Source organism: Bos javanicus, chromosome 17, assembly GCF_032452875.1.
Source record: "Bos javanicus breed banteng chromosome 17, ARS-OSU_banteng_1.0, whole genome shotgun sequence".
In the NCBI taxonomy this organism is placed as follows: domain Eukaryota; kingdom Metazoa; phylum Chordata; class Mammalia; order Artiodactyla; family Bovidae; genus Bos; species Bos javanicus.
Window position 1 is genome coordinate 32,905,609 of NC_083884.1, and position 19,213 is coordinate 32,924,821.

General features: G+C 34.1%; 1 protein-coding gene across 2 annotated transcripts in view; it reads right to left on the reverse strand.

The window, feature by feature from the left end:
• Positions 1-19,213, reverse strand: part of FAT4 (FAT atypical cadherin 4) — a 184,291-nt gene that overhangs the window by 12,884 nt on the left and 152,194 nt on the right. For both annotated transcript variants that reach the window (XM_061384235.1, XM_061384234.1), the window contains exons 11-16: positions 14,586-14,893; positions 10,817-10,902; positions 9,711-9,890; positions 6,486-6,610; positions 4,375-4,592; positions 11-272 (exon numbers count right to left, since the gene is read on the reverse strand). In XM_061384235.1, the coding sequence (XP_061240219.1) occupies positions 11-272; positions 4,375-4,592; positions 6,486-6,610; positions 9,711-9,890; positions 10,817-10,902; positions 14,586-14,893 (1,179 nt within the window). The remainder of the gene's footprint in view (positions 1-10; positions 273-4,374; positions 4,593-6,485; positions 6,611-9,710; positions 9,891-10,816; positions 10,903-14,585; positions 14,894-19,213) is intronic.

Genomic DNA, 19,213 nt, shown 5'->3' on the forward strand with positions numbered 1-19,213 from the left:
AAGCATTTACCTGTTTGAGCATCTCGATGAGCTTGATTGGGAGGAATTCCTCCAAGAGATATAGTGAGCACGTCCAGGCCACCAAAATCCTGAGTAGGGTGAATGATGTCTCTGTTATGAATTCTGTCAACGGACAACACTGTGGCTGTTCCATTTTTCCCAATTAGGAAAGTATGCCAGTGGCCATCAGCAACATAGACCTCAGGAATATTTCTCTCCACTTTGCCCGCAATTCCGGCATCTGATGTAAAATGTACTTTGCCATTCTTAATCTGTAAAACATATTAAAAATAATGTAGAATTAAACTATGATATGCTTAAATAAAAGCAGAAGTATAAAGAAACTAAGACACTGATCAACTTAAAGCAGAGAGAATACTTGAGTCTGGCTGTATGAGAGTATATTTACTTATATTGACTTTACAATTTTAAGTAACATGTACCTTCACCTTTAATAGGTTCACATTTGATAATTTTCAGGGTATTCTTATATTTATAACTAGTTTTTCAAGATGTATATATTCATTTTCCAGAACACAAGTGAGATAATAATAGGGTGAATACTCCTCTTAGGATAGGTAAATCACACATTTTTATGATTACTTCTTTTTTAATTGCAATTGCAAGTTAAAAAAATTGTTTACTAAATGGCCCACAGCTATCAAAAAATACTAAAACTATATCCAAAAAGAGAAATCAGTGCGTAACTAAAAATGAAGCATAGTTGGAAAAGTAAAAGCATAAATACATTGTTTTACCTGTCATCTATTACACACTGGAATTTTTTTTTTTTTAATCATGCTTATTATTTATATCATTTATTGAGATGACAAGTGTGATGAATAAAGGGTGAGTTCTTAATAATGAGGTGTCTGGGAAAGTCTTTATTTTGGCTGTCTTTTAATATTTATCTAAGGAATATTTGGTTTCTTTTACTTTGCCCAATAGAACATTGGGTAACAGGAGGCTCTTACTCCAGTTTCCAGCTCCCAGGTTTCCAGTTTTCTAAGTAGACACTTAGAAAATGGAATAATTTATAAGCAGGATGAAAAGAGCATAATCCCGTCACTACTGCCAGAGGATAAAGTGGCACTGAGCATCAAATGACAGGAATGAAAGGATGGATCCGTTTATTTTGTCACTCAGATCAAATGTTATTTCTACATGCAACAAACACATCTGGTAGAACTAAAAATGAGTTCATTTTTACTTTGTGGAAAGTATGCCTAACACATTTACATACATTATTCATAATGAAATATTTTATTAAAGCTGTTTCTCCAGATAATAATATATCCCATACTGAACCCAGGACAAAAAAAAAAAAAAAAAAGAAAATTGTGGTTAAATGACAGTAATATCATCAAATGGACAAAGTCTCATGAAACACACAGGAAGTATAGCAATTCATCTTAGGTTCTAGCCAGGGTCCTTTTTGGAAAGAAGCCTTCCGAAAAGACTTCTCTAAGCTTCATGTTTCTCTCCTAATTGATCACAACCTGTCATTATTTCATTTGACCAATTTCTGGTGAAAAGGTCCATGGAACACACCATGTGTGGAGTAGGATGAATAAGAATCTATGTTTCCATTACAACATTCTTCATGTTCTACCTCTCCCCAATAACACTCTACCTAACTCTTCCATCCACCCTAGCTGTCAAAATATCATGTGCATTTTTTGCTTGGTTTTATTTATTCATTGATTCATTTGCTCATTTATTTACTTATTTTTGACTCTATAGGGCTTGGAATCATCCCAAGTCTGTACAGCATACCCGGCCCTACTTCTAAACAAAAACAAGCAAACTATATACCCAAACCAGAATGATTTGGAGTAGATACAAAGTCCATCGCCTAGCATTATTACATTTCCAAATAAGGAGATAAATCAAGTGAGGGGAAAGAAGAGACATATGTGAAACACTTTAAATACAGTGTAAAACCTATGATACATAAGAATGTTTTTCTTTTGTTTTTCTCTCTGAATTTTTCTCTCCTTAGTTTCTTTCTTTCCTCTTTTTTTTTTTTTTTTAAATCTGAATAAAGAAAGAAAGAGAGAGAGAAAGCAACTGTCAGAAACTGAGCCAAAAAGGAAAGAAGAAAACCAGGACCGGTGGTCACTGATAAACTAATTGATAAGTAACAGTACATTCTAACTAGCTTCCTCACCCGGATAAGCAGATCGTATTCCTGTCATCCAAGTAACTTGCCTGCTTACAACAGTCATTCTCTTCCTGTCTGTTCAGTTCTCCTTAATCACTGTTGTTGTTGTTGTTGTTGTTTTTTCCTAATCTATTTACTCTACCTGCCAAACCCCTTAATCTCTGAAAAGCTACCTTTCAAAATTTTCATACAAAGGAAATGTGAATGGCCTGCATTAGTCATTATTTTGATTCAATTTCCCTTCAGGAAGAAAAGAAATCTCCAAGTGCTTGCTACCAATGTAACAAAATCTGGAGAAGTTGCATGCTGCTGTCCTGTTGGAAATGCAAGATTTTTATGGTGGTAAAAATGGATCCTGACATTCAGCTTCTTCCTTGAGGAAGAAAAATATTCTGTCTCTGATTTCTCCAAGCACATTGTTTTTGTATCTCTTGGCTTAAAGAGATAACATACAGAAATATTTCATATGTCATTTAAATGGCACGAGGACTTGGAAGAAGCTGAACAGATAATGCACAGACCTCAATGTCAAAGCCTCTCAATGCATATAAAAAATGTTTCTTGTAAGAATATTCAGGTCTACTGCTTTCTTTACTTCCAATACACTTTTCAATGAAAACTATAAGCACCAAATACCATTAAACAGTGACTTAGGTGTTTTGTTTTGCAGTTACTCTATTACTTCTGGAACTGGGCTCTTTGTTTCAATAATGGAGGTAAAATTATAACTTGAAGTTATTCTCCAACTGGATTTGGGCAGAGTTTCTCAGTCTCAGCAGCACTGACTTTCGGACTGGATGGTTCTTTCTTCCGAGGTATTGTGTTGTGTGCTGAAGGGTATTTAGCAGCATATTTGACTCCCAACCACTAGAAGCCGGTAGTACTGCCCCTCTCCCCTGCCCCCAATAACCATGACAATAAAAAATGTTTCCAGGCTTTGCCAAATCAAAATCACCCCCAGTTGGGAATGGCTAGACCAGGGAAATTATGAGAATCTTAGAAACATTTCCTTTTGTACTAAATATTTAAAGGTATATACATTCTTTCCTGGTGGCAGTAAAAAAAAAAAAATGTGCCTGACAATGCAGGACACACGGGTTCGATCCCTGGGTTGGGAAGATCCCCTGGAGAAGGAAATAACCCACTCCAGCATTCTTGCCTGGAAAATCCCATGGACAGAGGAGCCTGGTGGGCTACAGTCCATGGGGTTGCAAAATAGTCAGACATGACTTGGCAACAAAACAAGAGGCCACGTACCAACCAGAGTTCTCCTGGATGGAGAGAAATTTTGAGAATAAAGAGGCTGAAGTTTAGAGGTGAATGTCTGTTTTTATTTTAGCATTGTATGTGAATTGAACCTGCTAATTTTCTAAGTATATTGCTTCTTTCTTTATAAACTAAGCTTTTAGTAATTTTCAAAATATTGATATATAAGTAGAAATAATTTAGGAAATATGGGTTTGTTTTCTTAAGAATTTATTATTATAAATTCTAGTAATTCTGCTGGTAATATAAAAATTACGAGCAGAATTATAATATACTTTATATATATAACTCATTTACAGCTGAGAAAAAAAAGATGTGTAAAAAGCCTAATGATAAATCAACCATGAAATATAATGTTGCAGAAATATTTATTTAGAGATTTATTTAGAAATTATTTGGAGAAGCTAACTGAAATTTTACTTACAATAAATCCCAAAGATATTTAATTTCACAGGCGTTACATGGATAGTGAATCAAATATAAATATGTTCCAGAATAAAGGCAGAAAATTTCAAAAAAAAATTTTATTCTTGTCCTGCCAATTAATATATACATATAAGTGTTTGGAATAATTCTTGGAAAAAAACTATTTTTTCCATTTCAAAGACATATCTTTTGGTTTTACTTTGTTTTAAAGTAGGGTTAAAAACAATATAAATTTTTGTCTGGCAAAATAGATTGCAACAAATTCTTTCTTTACTGGCCTACCCAGCAGTGGTCTCTATTCTAAACAAAAGTGTTTAGAAACCAAACCATTCAGATCTTTGTTACTCTGGCCAATGCCTGAGGAATAGTTAAGATAGATGATATTGGAATAGTGCCCAGCATTAGTCGGAACTCTAATGGGTTGTAAAGAAAAGGATAGAAATTATGGGAGAAGTGATTTAAACCATGACACAGCAGGCGGTCTAATCAAATGAAGTCACCATTAGCTTTTATCTTACCTTCACAGTAGTGTAATTGCTGCTTTCTTGGATATGGATTAAAATGCCATTCTCGCTTCTTGTCCTGAATTTTACTTCCAGACTGTTCACACCAAAAGGCTCCAACATGGCACCTCGGATGCTCTGTCTCAACAAATATTCCCGCTTCTCATTCTGACTCATGTGGTAGTCCAAGCGCCCTTTGCCTTCTAATGATAAGGCTGTGTCTGGGGTAATAGCTGAAAGACAACAAAGAAAGATAAACATGAATGCATCCAACAGGCATTTCTTACAGTTTCTTTGGTGACAAAAATTTATAAAACCGAACAATGAAATTATTAAGGATTTGGAATCAGTGTTCCCTAATCCTCCTCTGAGAAAATAATTGCCACTTGAGAATTATTGTGTGAGTTGATTTCAAATGCTTAAATCTATGTCAGAACCATGAAATGTAAAACATATTGTTACAATTATTCATAGAAAATATTCATTAAAATATTTGATACATGCTATATACACTATGAATACCTGGAGAGATAGCTTACACTTTAAAAATATACAGTTGAAAAATTTAGTGATAAGTTTCACTGTGTTTCTAAAATGAATAATCTTTAAAGTCTCTAACATGGAAAATTTGAACAAAGAAAGGTAACAAACATTCATATTTGCAACTAACTTTATTAGTACTAATAAGTACATAGATTTAATTTGTGACCATGTATAATTATCATATATATTATATTTTCATAATCTAATAAATCTTTACACTTCTGAAGTACTTAAGTGTGTTATAGCTAACAGATCTAAAGAAAGAACATGAAGAAAATGAGCTCAAAAAGATTTCAGCAGTGAACGGTACACTTTAAGAAGGTAAACTATGTAGTATGAATGATACCTCAATTTTTTAAAAATAACCACAGGCTTTTCTCATGTGAGTGGCATTTTATTTTCCAAATATAATTAGATTCCTACTTACTAAATACTCATTACTTTAAAAAAATATCATGTGAAAATGCACTTTTTCTGTGTTTTGATTTTATCCTAAATAAACACAAACATACCTCTGCTACTCAGATCTTTTTGATTATATACTTAATCATAAATTTTTATTCATTCTCATAGCAGAATCAAATGACTACTTAAAAAGTGGTCAGATACATGCAATGATTTAGGTAGTAACCACTTATCTGACAACAAAGCAATTCTATTAAAAGATTCCATTAGAGTTAGTCATATACAGCCCAAAATTAGAGAATTCCATTCTCTAATGATGGAGAAGGAAAAGGCAGCCCACTCCAGTACTCTTGCCTGGAGAATCCCATGGATGGAGGAGCCTGGTGGGCTACAGTCCATGGGGTCGCAAAGAGTCGGACACGACTGAGTGACTTCACTTCAGTCACTTCATGCTTCATCAATGGAGAAGGAAATGGCAACCCACTCTAGTATTCTTGCCTGGAGAACCCCATGGACAGAGGGGCCTGGCTGGCCATGGTCCTTGGGCTCGCAGAGAGTCAGACACAACTGAAGTGACTAAGTAAGTATTCTCTAATGAACTCGTGAATGTCAATAATATCTTATTAATAATATTACAATTTAGAAACAAATAACTAACAGAAGAATTTGAAAAGTAATATTTGAAACCAATTTCAATAATTCCAATTTAAAATGTAACTATCACCTTTAACTATAATAGATTTTATTGCCATTGCATGTTTTGAACTCAGTGTTCAGCAATTCAGTACTTTTACTTTTCAATCAAACACAACATGTTCATCAGAGAAATATCCCATAAAGGTAGATAATATTAAACCAAATCCTGAATATAGCTCTGGTCTTGTACATTTCCAAGCATTCCTATATAGGTAAAACAAAAATAACTAACTGATATATTTATAAAATGAAAACTAAGGACATACTTAGTAAGTATTTCTAAAAGGATTTCATGCTCCTTTGGGTTGAGAACATGAATTGGGTTGAGGACATGTCACCGTATTTTACCAATTATTCCCCATTTAATATTTTCAATAGCATCAAAACATAATACTTTTAATTCAAGTACATATTTAGGTACATATATTTATACTTTGTATGGCCATTAGAATTTCCAGTGGAAGATAAAATAGCTTGCATACATTTTTCACAGTATTTCCCAGTCAGTCCTTCCCTGCAATGACACTGTTGCCACGACCAGTAATCTGTACACGTGCCACCGTGTTGGCAGGGACTGTGAGTACAAGCGCCTTCTAGTCTGGGGCACCTAAAATAAAATCAGAATAAAGACACAGAGCACAAAGCCGGCAGGGGGAGAAATTTGATAACATTACATATAAACTTTTATTAACCTGTTCAGTTTTCATGAACTCAATTTTTTGTCAAACTAAAAGTTGCCTTGTAACATACGCCCTGCCTCATTCATAAAAGACAAGATCAAGCCAAACATCTTAAACAGTAAAGAAAGAGGTGGTAATTTCTTTTTTTAAGTAATTCTTAATTGAGCAACACTTCTTGGTCAAATAAACACTTTGGTTCATGTGCTCTCAGGGCTACATGTTTTTTTGAGTACCCAGCTCTTCCATTAAATGACTCATGCAACTAATCTTTACTGAATGGCTACTACATGTCAAACGTGGTTCTAAGCATGGAGATAAAATGATGAAAAAAATCCATGTGTTCATGGAATACTTTTTTTTTTCCTTGTAGGGGAGGCAAACAAAAAACTTTAGATAAATGTGTAGTATGTTTAGAAAGAAGGAAGTTCTGCGGGAAAATTAAGGCAGAGAAGAAGGACTGGGAATATTTTGGGGATGTTCTTGGATCTCTAGGTTAGAGGTTAGACACTGAAGGAAGGATTTGTCTTCATGAAGTCCTAAAAGTGAGAGAGCAAAGTATATCTGGTCAAAGGTCATTCCAGGCAGAGGAAAGAGCCAAGTGAGAGAGTCCTGAAGTGAAAGTGTCCTTGGCATGTTTGAGGAACACCAAATGGCTGAATGTAGTCAGAACAGTGATGTGAACAAGGAGAAGAGGTAGATAATGGTAAGGAAGACAAGGATGTGAAAAGAACTATGTCAGACACGGCTGGGACGTGACCTGAGGACTTCCATGCTTGCTGTCCATGCTGGACCTTTGCTGAACACTACATTAAAACTGCTGAATAGTTGCTGAATTGCAAAAAGGAAAGAATAATGCTGAGAACTAGACCTTTCCTGGATTAAAGAAAATACACTTTCCCCTAGTAACAAATGAGGTGTGCTCCAGAATCCAATCAGACGTGTAGAATAATTTTACCCTCTAGTCCAAAGTTTTGATAAGCAACTTGTGTAAGCCTGCATTAATTTCGTTCTTTCTCCTACCAAATAAACAAACAAAATGCTTGTTCATTTTCTTTCCAATGGGACATTACTTTGGGCTCCTCTGGAATCTGTGACCCTTAAACTGCAATCTGAAAATCCCAAATAAACTGCCTTTATGCCTCTTTACATTCCAGGTCCTTTTGGTTGAGGTCAGTCAACCAAGGGGAGGTCAGTCTTATAAGTCAGGGTAAGAACTGATTTCTGTTTTTATTTTCTTTAATTTTTTCTTTGTTTGTTTTATATTGGAATAGAGTTGATTGACAATATTGTGTTAGTTTCAGGTATATAGCAAACTGATTCAGTGATATACATATTTCTATTCTTTTTCAAAATTTTTTCCCATTTAGGTTATCTTAGAGTGTTGAGCAGAATTCCTCATGCTATCCAGTAGGTCCTTGTTGATTATCTATTTTAAATATAGTGAACTGACATGACTTCTGTTTTTTAAGCCTCATTCTGTTTGCTGGTTGGAGAAGGCAATGGCACCCCACTCCAGTACTCTTGCCTGGAAAATCCCATGGATGGAGGAGCCTGGTAGGCTGCAGTCCAAGGGGTCGCACAGAGTCGGACACGACTGAAGCAACTTAGCAGCAGCAGCAGCTGTTTGCTGGTGGATTGACATACCACATTTTGTCAGAAAGAGGAGTCAAAGGTGGTATAGAAATTGTGGTGAACCAAGTGCGTGGACTGAGTTATTATTATCTGAGATGAGACAAAATACAAGGAGTGGGTTTGGGAGGAGTCGGGAAGGAAGGTCAGAAGTTCAGTCTTAAAATTAAGTTTGAAAGACTTGTTAGAAATACACCTTGGATATTATGTATGCTGTCAGATATGAGGGTAAAGTTCAGAGGAGAGGTCAGGTTTAAGATAAATATTTCAGAGTTACCAGCTTTAGAGACAGTACTTAAAACCAAGGATTATATAAAATGACTTAAAAATTTTTTAATGACTTAATGAATACAGATACAAAACAGAAGTTAAGATGAGAAAAATGAGAGTAGAAAACCAACTTTGTATCATATGCTGGTGAACAAACTAATAGCGTTGTTCTCAGTGTTGCTGAAGTTCAAATAAGAGGAGACTTGACCACTGATTTTAGCAACACAGTGGTTTTGGGTCACTTTGACAAAGATAGAAGAAAAATGGAAAATAGGATAACAAAGTTTTTTAAAACTATGAAGTGGAAGAAATAGTAGCCTAAATTGAAATAAGAAAAACATTGTTTAGAAAGCTGGATTGTTATTTTAAGAAAGTTTGGGGAGATGAAGTCTAGGTGTAAAAGGGGGGTTGGTCTTTTCAGAATTAGGAGCAATTCATTCAGTGATAGGCTACAGGGTGGACTACAGGCTGCATGGGCAGCTGTGGAGAAATGAGCTTTGGGTAGTTTTGCTTTTATCCACCTCAATTTTCTAAGCAAGTTAAGAAGCAAATTCATTAGCTGGGAAAACGATGCAAGAGATGATGTCTGAAGTTTGTGTAAAGAAGAGGCATGATATAGCTACTGAAGAAGGAGAAAGTAAATTAGGGGAATATAATATATTGCCAGGCATTAATTATGGCTGCGCTAGAGTCTAGTAATCAGGAATTTGAAGAGAATAAGAACTCCTCAAGAGCAGGGATCTGCCTTCTCCCTTTATTTGAGTCTAGAGCCAGACCAAGGGAATAGTATATTTAAATGTAAAACTATTTACTCTCAAATCAATTTTGTACACATTATTGCTAACCCTTATATATTACTATGTGCCAGGTCCCTTTTTATGTGATTTACTTACTTAACTCATATACTTCTCACAACTATGTAAAGTATATACATGCAGACATGCACACATGCATATATCTTCCCATAATCTCACAGCTATAAGGAAATACTTAAAATTCAAAACAGCATAAAACACTTGGTATTTTTGGAGCTTTGAGCACAATAATTTCATCTTTTGATGCTCAATTATCACACACTTTTGGTAGTTACAGTTTTCTTTACAATAGTAAGAAATGAGGTTGCCATACTGATCTAGGATCCCTTGTGCTGCCAAAGCTTGGCTGGGTTCCAGAGGCCTTCCATTGACTGCAAACTCCATTATACACCCGACAAAATCATGACTTTCTACGTGTCCTCTCCTCTGAAGGATTGGCTCTAGTGCTCTAATACCACCAACTGTGACTCGATTAGGCTGAACGTCCAGAGTCCTACATAAGAAAGGAAACATATGTGATTGGCACAACATTGTAACTTAATTATACTTCAATCGAAAATAAGAAAGGAAAGACATGTATATTAGTATCCATGCAGTAGATTCCCATACAATATTTAGTTTAAGAAAGGATGACTGTAACTTTTCCTGGCATATATTAAGACATAGTACATATCAATGGAAAACATTACTTACAGATGCATGTTTTCTAAACAGATACCTACAGGATTGTTAGACTTTTCAGGGTACAGAAAATTACAAAACTAGTGGAAATAATATTTTCAGTTAGTCAAATGAGATGTATATAACAATGTTAAGTTTTTGAGAAGGCGCATACTATCAGAAGGAAAATAGAATGCAATAGAAGTAACAATGTTAATATTAATGTCAGATTACATTTTTCCTTCACCACAGAGATAATAAGGAATCGAGTAAATCAATTAAAGCAAATGGATGATGTATCACTATTTCTTTTTCTCTCTCTGTAACTATTTCTATAAAAATCACTTATGTTTTAGGTAAGATTGTATTTCACCTTCAGGCACTAGTGAAAAATATCTGTCAATCATTGTCACATACAACTTTCAAAAATACATTTAAAAGAGGATGGGATCCTTTTCCTAACCTTCTTGCAGGACCCCAGTCACATGCAACTATTTCATGGACCTTCTGAAAGAGGATAGGCTATGTTAAGCTTTCCTTTCTCTAGCTTTATCCTCATCTGTACCACTTCATTTTTATACCGTTTTTACACATTTTGTAGACTATTAACTTCTTGTTGTTTAGTATGAAAATCCCTTTAGAGAGGACAAAAATATCTTCAACTTTTATATAATACTTAGCATGATAAAATTATTGTAAAATATAATTTCATTTTGAATTTTAATTAATAATAAAGATCAAACTAATAGTTTTACTTACCAGTCATCTGAAACTGCCACATTACTAACAGTGCAGTATCCTGCTTCTTGGTTCTCAGAACAAGAGTCCACAGTTAAAGAAGCTGCCTACAAAGCAAGAGAAAGAAATGTTCAGTATGAACTCTATCGTCCCTGTTCTTTTCAGCTAACACTACCCAGGACTTGTTTCTGCATAGACATGATCTTTAAAATGAAATAAAATTTTGATATATTGGGTGGCCAGCAAATTCATTTGGATTTTTCCATAAGATATTATGGAAAAATCCAAATGAACTTTCTGAGTAACCCAATAGTATACTATAATACAGTTTGTTTCTACGTGGACATGATTTTTAAATTGAATTAAACTTTTGATGCATTGAGTTGGCCAGAAAGTTCACTCATTTTTTCCATAACAACTTACAGAAAAATTCAAGCAAGCTTTCTGAGCCACCCAATGCTGCTGCTGCTGCTGCTAAGTCGCTTCAGTCATGTCCGACTCTTAGCGACTCCATGGGCTGCAGCCTACCAGGCTTCTGCATTCATGGGATTTTCCAGGCAAGAACACTGTAGTGGGTTGCCATTTCCTTCTCCAATACATGAAAGTGGAAAGTGAAAGTGAAGTCGCTCAGTCGTATCCGACTCTTAGGGACCCCATGGACTGCAGCCTACCAGGCTCCTCCATCCATGGGATTTTCCAGGCAACAGTACTGGAGTGGGGTGCCATTGCCTTCTCTGGAGCCACCCAATAGTATAATACAGTTATAATTCAGATGAAGCATTGGCCATATGGACTGTGGCCTGCCAGGCTCCTCCGTCTATGGAATTCTCCAGGAAAGAATACTGGAGTGGGTAGGTATTCCCTTCTCCAGGGGATCTTCCCAGCCCAGGGATCGAACCCAGGTCTCCAGTATTGCAGGCAGATTCTTTACTGTCTGAGCCACCAGGAAAGCCCACAATTATAATACATGATCCAATTAGGGGTACACATTTCCTTTATATGTGTAAAGCTAAAACTGTGAAACTATTACATGTAAGAACTGGGAAAGTGCTTTAAAAAATCTTCTCCAGCACCCTTGTTTTACAGATGAAAGAATAAAAATGTCATTAATATCTCTTAGGATATCATACGTTAGGTGTAAGACAGCTTTCTGGGATTACAATCTTAAGAAAAATGCTTATCCTACTATCTAGCTATTCCAAAAAACAAACAAAAAAATAGATGTTTAATTTTTAAAAAGTTATATCCAATAATATTTCAGTCATATTCACAGAAAGATTTTGGAAGTATAATATAAATATTACTACTGCAACCTATGAAGATTGTAATACTTATAATAAAGATAAAGTTTGCAATGATCTAAACAAGTCATATAGATGCTCTTTTCACTTTTAAGAACCATTCTTTACAAATGGCATATTACAGCATATTTATCTATAGTGTGAATGCATTATTATATATTATTATACAGTAGTAACTCACCAATATCATTTAAATCACAACTTACAGTAATCATTTTTGTATCTTAAGAGATGCACACTCCCCTGAGAAAAAAACCTTCTGTTTAGTATGACATATTAATACTCTATTTGATCGAGAAACAAAGTCATCAAGTCATGGTCATCAGGCTCAAGAATATGATGGAATTCAGTGCTCTCCATATTGGGCAGTGGCCACTGGGGATGACAGTGATCCACTTTAAGAGCAAGCTTGTTGCATATTCGTGTTACTCTGTGCTCTGCAAGGCTGTTGTGATGCCCCTTCTTTGTTTTCCAAACAGCAGTGAAATTCTGCAAAACTTCGCATATTTTCACTGGTGAAATTATAAAGTTGATATTCAGAGTGTGGTATTTCACAGCATGGCTAGTAAATAATAAGAGGCCTGATCCCAAATCCAGAAACACAGAAGGACTGATGGTTTCTCCTAATGCGGAACCAAAGACTCCACCTAAATTTACTTGAATACCATAGGACAAGACTAATCCAACTTTCTCCACTTCTAGAGAAGAAAAATAAATACTATGAAAGCATTTATAAGAAGGATTGTCATTTGAGGTAAATTTTAACTAAAGCAAAGCAAAGGGAGGAAACATAAAACAGGGTGGTTAAGCAAGTTAACTAACATTACCTTCGACTTAAATGCAAAAGAATCAGGTTTCCTGTCTTTCATTATGTATGGAAATGATTTGTTTCTTGAGTATCACATTTTTATCAATATCACAGATGATTTTGTGAGACTGACCATAAAGATATATATTTAGGTGGGATTTGTAAAAGTAGATCTTAAATACTTCACATTTCAGAAATAATAAATAGGGCTGATTTATACTTACTGTGCATCAAATATTACTGGCTAAACTATTAAAAAATTTTCCTATAAGTTAATTACTGTAACTGATTATAAACTTCATAGAGTAAACTCTCATAAACTGTGTAAATTTCTTTCTTGCCACCTTCTCAAAGAAATTATCATCAATACTATCAATTTTAGGAAACATTTACATTCTCAATTTTATGTCAAGACTTTCATGCCTTTTTTAGTTAACTATTTTAAATGTTAATTCTTCCAGTGATCTATAAAACTGAGTGACATTCAATCTCAGAAGAGGTATTAGGTTTTCATAATACAATATATGCTTATTTTGACTATTAATTTAAGCACATTTCCTTTCAGTTTATTTCTAAGACAAAATGGTAACACATCTCTATGTATGCTATGTAAAGTACCCATCCATTCTAGAGATTCCTAAACTTATCATAAGCTAGAGTCACGTGGACATTTACGAATGCTTTAATTAGGAAAACTTGCATATGGCATCATATTTTCAGCAATGTTAATACTTAACATGTTTTTCTTATTTTCTAAAAGCTTGGTGACACAACTCAAAGGAAAAATACTTGAGGGAAAATTTTATTTGAATAAAAACTCATTCAATTTCATCTTCAGAGTTAAATGCACCTTCTCTTTTACTGTTGAATTTTTCTACCAGTACTGCTGTAAATTGAGATGTTTTTATCCTGTCTTTGCAATGATTCAGATCTGAGACGTTAATGATTTTGCCAGTTTCCAACAAAATCCTTTTGAAACGTAGAAAGCAGCAGATTCAAAATCCAGTAGGGGCCTTACTTTGGATGTATTCCGAAATAGAGGGAATTTTTTCCTCTGACTGAAGAAATAATGACAAGGGATTCCGCCCCCCGCCCCCACCCCCCCCACTCCACTAAAACCTGATTAGTGTGGTGATCCATTACAAATTAACTGAAATAGCTTTTTTCTCTTTCCTGTTGGGTATATCTCATGGTGCCTCTTTCTTTGTCCTCCCTCTTGCTCTCAAGTCTTTCTTTGATAAAATCAAAGAATGCTCATGAAGTTTAAGGTGACCTTGGAGGTCATCAGGTAAAATCCTCTATTCTACACAAGAGCCCATGGATAACATCTTAGCAATATGGACACCTTATATAGCTTGGAGGGTTGTGATCTACTAAACTCCATTAGCTTCAACTCTCAGTGTTAGAAAATCACTATGGCTAATATAAGCACCAATTTATGTATATCACCAGAATCCATGTTTGTTCTAATTCTGTCAGATTCAATATGACTGGGTACATCAATAATCAGAGACACTGCAATTTTCTAAATCCCTGCTCTCCAGGAGATTTTTCTCTAAGCGAACATGTACAATTAAACTTAATTTGAACCACAATTCATGCTTTAACATTTCAAGTTTCCAGCCTGGTTGACTGGATATACAACAATAAAGCAAATTCTAATGCAGAGTGAATATCTTACCATTCCTGCTCTCCGGGCAATCACAGTGTGAAAATGTCCATCTGACACCTTCTTCATGGTGGTGAGTTTATAGGTACCACTGCCTAAATTATAAGAGAATCTTAACCTTTCTTCAGCAATTTCAAGGGCCAGAAACTCAGCCCGATCCCCTGTCTGGTTGTCATAGTTGTAAAGTAATAAAGCATGACTTTTAATAGTTGCAAATTTGACATAAATATAGTTGTTATTGGGATCCAAGCTGGGGAATTCCATGTATGATAACTCCTCAAATCCATAACTATTCAACTCGCAGTGTTTTCCAAAGACACCTGTAGATGGGAAAATTAACATTTTGACATATCACATTCAAGTAAAGTTTTATTATATGACTTTTATTAAAATGTTTTAAAGTTACAATAATAGGTCATACTTTTAACAAATTTTTTTTACTCTCCAAAGAATACTGTCTAAATTTAATTGAAATAGAAATAAAAAAGATTTCAAAAGCATATAAGAAATGATAAACTGGTAAAATTGTTTTTCTTTGGCCAATTAGGAAACACATCCTAATTAATCTAACTATGCCTTATTTTGTAAAAATAGAATTAGTGGAATGGAATATGTCTGAAGAGGTTTCTTTCCTGGAAAACATTCAAAGTGATTTTGTCAATCTTTTTAAAGTTCAATATGCTGTCATTTTCAACCCAGTTACTTCCTTCATAATACACAATTCTTGAAAACAATTTTAATTCAACTAAGGATTGTAAATTTGTTTTTGACTAAAAACAAAATTAGTTCCTGCACTTCTGGTATTTTTGAGTCAAAAAATTAAGAAAAGGAATCATTGCTGTCACAGATGAAAATAAGTTTTTATCTCTCTCTCTCTCTCTTTTTTTTTTTTTTTTGTTTTATACCCTCTTTGGGTATGATTTACAGCAGCTACTTTGAAATAGCTTTCTGTTTTTCTGAAATTCAGCATTCCCACTTGTTTGTGCTGGTTCTTTTTCAAACTTGAAAAATGAGTTTTATTGATGCTACAATGCTAAGCCAAAATTCTTTTCCCACAAATATTAGTAGACTGTAGCAAATGATCGGAAAATTAACCCATGCCAATACATCATAATTCATATTAACTTGCAAAGGTTTCATTCCTTCATTTTGGCTTACATCTCATGTAAATGCATTAAATTTAGATTCAGGGAATTGTTCTGCTAGAAGAAATCAATGTCATCATTTTATAGAATACTTAAAACTTGTCCAAGGTCATGGAACCATGAGAAACAGAGCCAAAATTTGAGGCCAGATCTACTGATCATCTGGTTGTTTTGACTATGCTACATTTTATATCCAAATGTTCTTTAAATTAAAATCGCCTAGAATTTCCTTGTGTCATTTATCTTTTTTCTGTAAAGGCTGAGATAATATTTATTTTAAATGAGTAGGAAATCTATATAATTTATTTTTAATAATTAACACAAAAAATTATCAGAATTATATGTATTATATATATCATATATACTGTATATAGTACAAGGAGATCTAACTAGTCAATCCTAAAGGAAATTGGTCCTAAATATTCATTGGAAGGACTGAGGCTGAAGCTGAAACTCCAATACTTTGGCCACCTGATGCAAAGAACTGACTCATTGGAAAAGACCCTGATACTGGGAAAGATTGAAGCTGGGAGAAGAAGGGGATGACAGAGGATGAGATGGCTGGATGGCATCACCAACTCAATGGACATGTGTTTGAGTAAGCTTTGGGAGCTGGTGATGGACAGGGAAGACTGGTGTGCTGTAGTCTATGGGGTTGCAAAGAGTCAGACACAACTGAGTGACTGAACTGAACTGAACTGATATTATATATGGCATATGTTTATTTGTGTATGTCATAAATATATCTATCATATAAATTTTATATAGAATAAAATTTCAAGTTTATATAAAATATATATTTAATTATATACAGATTATTTAAATGTGCAGAAAGAGTAATCAAAGTTAAATACAAAGGAAAAATAAGGCATACAAAATGAAGTAGATTGTTAAAGAGACATTTTCAGTTGTTCCCTTAGGTCTCTTATGATTAAGTTCTAATAAATCTATGAAAGTATACTTAAAATTTGAATATAGGTTACAGGGAAGATGTTCTATATTTTATTTAAATTGATACTGTACTTTCAAACATGATAGTATTTTTTATAGAATATATTATTTTCTTAAGGATTTTTATTATCATTTCTAGAGAAATGTAAATTTTTGTCTTTGAAATCATCTTAATGAGGATTCAAAAGTGGCTTTACAAATGGAATGCTATTTAAAGATGCTACATAAAGATCAAAAGAATTTATTCAAATTACTTTAATAAGAAATATCAAGTGTATACAAAGCTATACACATATTTAAACGTAACTATATAGGCTCTCTTACAAAGTCTTAAGTACTTATATATTCTTTCTAAAACATAAGCTTATAAAAAAATTAAGTCTAAACAACAGCTCTTTTGCCTATGAGAAGGTAAACAGTGCAAAAGTTTTTCCAACTTCAAAATTATAGTTAAGATGTTGTTTTATAGGATTCACATGTAACTACTTCCAGCTATTTGTTTGAAGTATTTCATTTGCCATTTTTATTTGTATGTTTCACCTATATTCAATTTATACTACTTTTTTCTTTTAATTCGATTTCTTTTTTCTCAAATCTGTATTGTTTCAAGGTTTTTTTGTTTTGCTTTGCTTTCTCTTGTAAGGCTTCGGTTTCCAGCTGACAATATGCAAGTTTAAATAATGTTTCTTTTGCCTTTTCCACTGGAAGGAATAGGGGCATAAATGCACACTGCCAGTACATGTGATCTGTCTCTATTTTAATTTATATTATTTTGCTAGTCCTTTGCCCCTGAGGATCTCTGGTATGGTGAGGCGACGGTTTACTTGGAATCCCAAAACCCTTCTACCCAAAAGGCAATGACTGTTGTATCAGCTGTACTGCAGCAACAATTTGTTTTCATTTATTATCAACTATATTATATCCTCATATGTACACATGAAGTACAAAGGAATTTTTTTAAATGTAAAAAGCTTTATTCAGTCACTTAAAAATAATTTTCCCACTCCATTCCCTTTATCTTTCCTTCCAAAACACAAGTTAAACCATGACATTTGATTGTGGTTATCTGCAGAAATTTAAAATTTAAATTTACTTAAAATGGATAACCAACAAGGACCTACTGTATAGCACAGGGAACTCTGCTCAATATTATGTAACAACCTAATAGAAAAGGAAGTTAAAAAAGAATAGATAACGTGTATGTGCATAACTGAATCACTTTGCTGTTCACCTGAAACTAACACAATATCAAATATATTCCAACATAAAAGTTTTTTTGTTTTTGTTTTTAAAGAGATCATTGAAAGAAATAAATTTTAGGAGATGTAACATTGTGGTTATTTTGAACATGATCTGCCTTTTAATGCTTCAAGTGCATTATTGGTGAGAATCTCAAGGATATATACATATATTTTTAAAGAGATACTGTGAACATCATCCTGGACTGAAAATAAAATTGTGTTATAGTCACTATATCATTTTATGATAGTTTTTTTTTTTAATTTTCTTTGTTTGACTATAGACAAAGCCCTCAATTTCCAGGCCTCAGAACCATTGCTAAAATACAAGGCTTACAATTAGATATTTTCATATTCTGTTTCCCTTTATCATTCTTTTGATGTTGCATTCTAGAAAAGCAAAACTGGATAGTCATGGAATTACTTGGAAATGAATTATTGTTACATTTACTGATTACTGTAGCTCATCTGGTAAGTAATCTGTCTGCAAATAATCTGTCAGTAATCTGGTTCATTTCCTGGGCTGGGGTTGGGAAGATCCCCTGGCTTCTCCAGGACACGCTACCCACTCCAGTATTTATGGGCTTCCCTGGTAGCTCAGATGGGGAGACCTGGGTTCAATCCCTGGGTTGGGAAACATCCTGGAGAAGGGAATGGAAACCCACTCCAGTATTCTTGCCTACAGAATTCCATGTATGGAGGAGCCTGGCAGGCTACAGTTTATGGGGTTGCAAAGAGTCGGACACGACTGAATGACTAAGCACAGCACAGAAACATCAGATTCTTTTTAAGTTCTCTTCTCTACTATACATTGAAATTCATTTTTCAGGTCGATGTAACGCTGTAATAAATATATTCAATAAAAAAAATAGAAAAAAATCATTTCTTCTCTTTCTTATGGAAAATAGACAGTATCTTAACTACCTGCAGGACCTCTAGAGATGAATACTATATTGTAGAGTAAAGCAGCCTTTAAATAAATGGAATAATCACCAACCTAAAAAACAAACCAAGTTAAAAGCTTCCTGCAAAGCTGTTCTCATAGTTCTTGGCTGTCCCAGGGCTGGGTAACATTTGGGTGAGACCTGGAAGGAATCTTTTAATTCATTCTGCTATGATGAATAAATATGTATGTATACAAAAAAAATTCTCTTTAGCAATTTTCTTCCTTAACAGAATACATTATTCTGAATTTTGATTAGTTACATGATATTATCTACAAAGCCTATATAAAAACTGTATGTCAAGTTACCAAATCCTTCTAACAGAAAAGGCTGAATTAATGCAAAAAACAAATGTAAAAAAA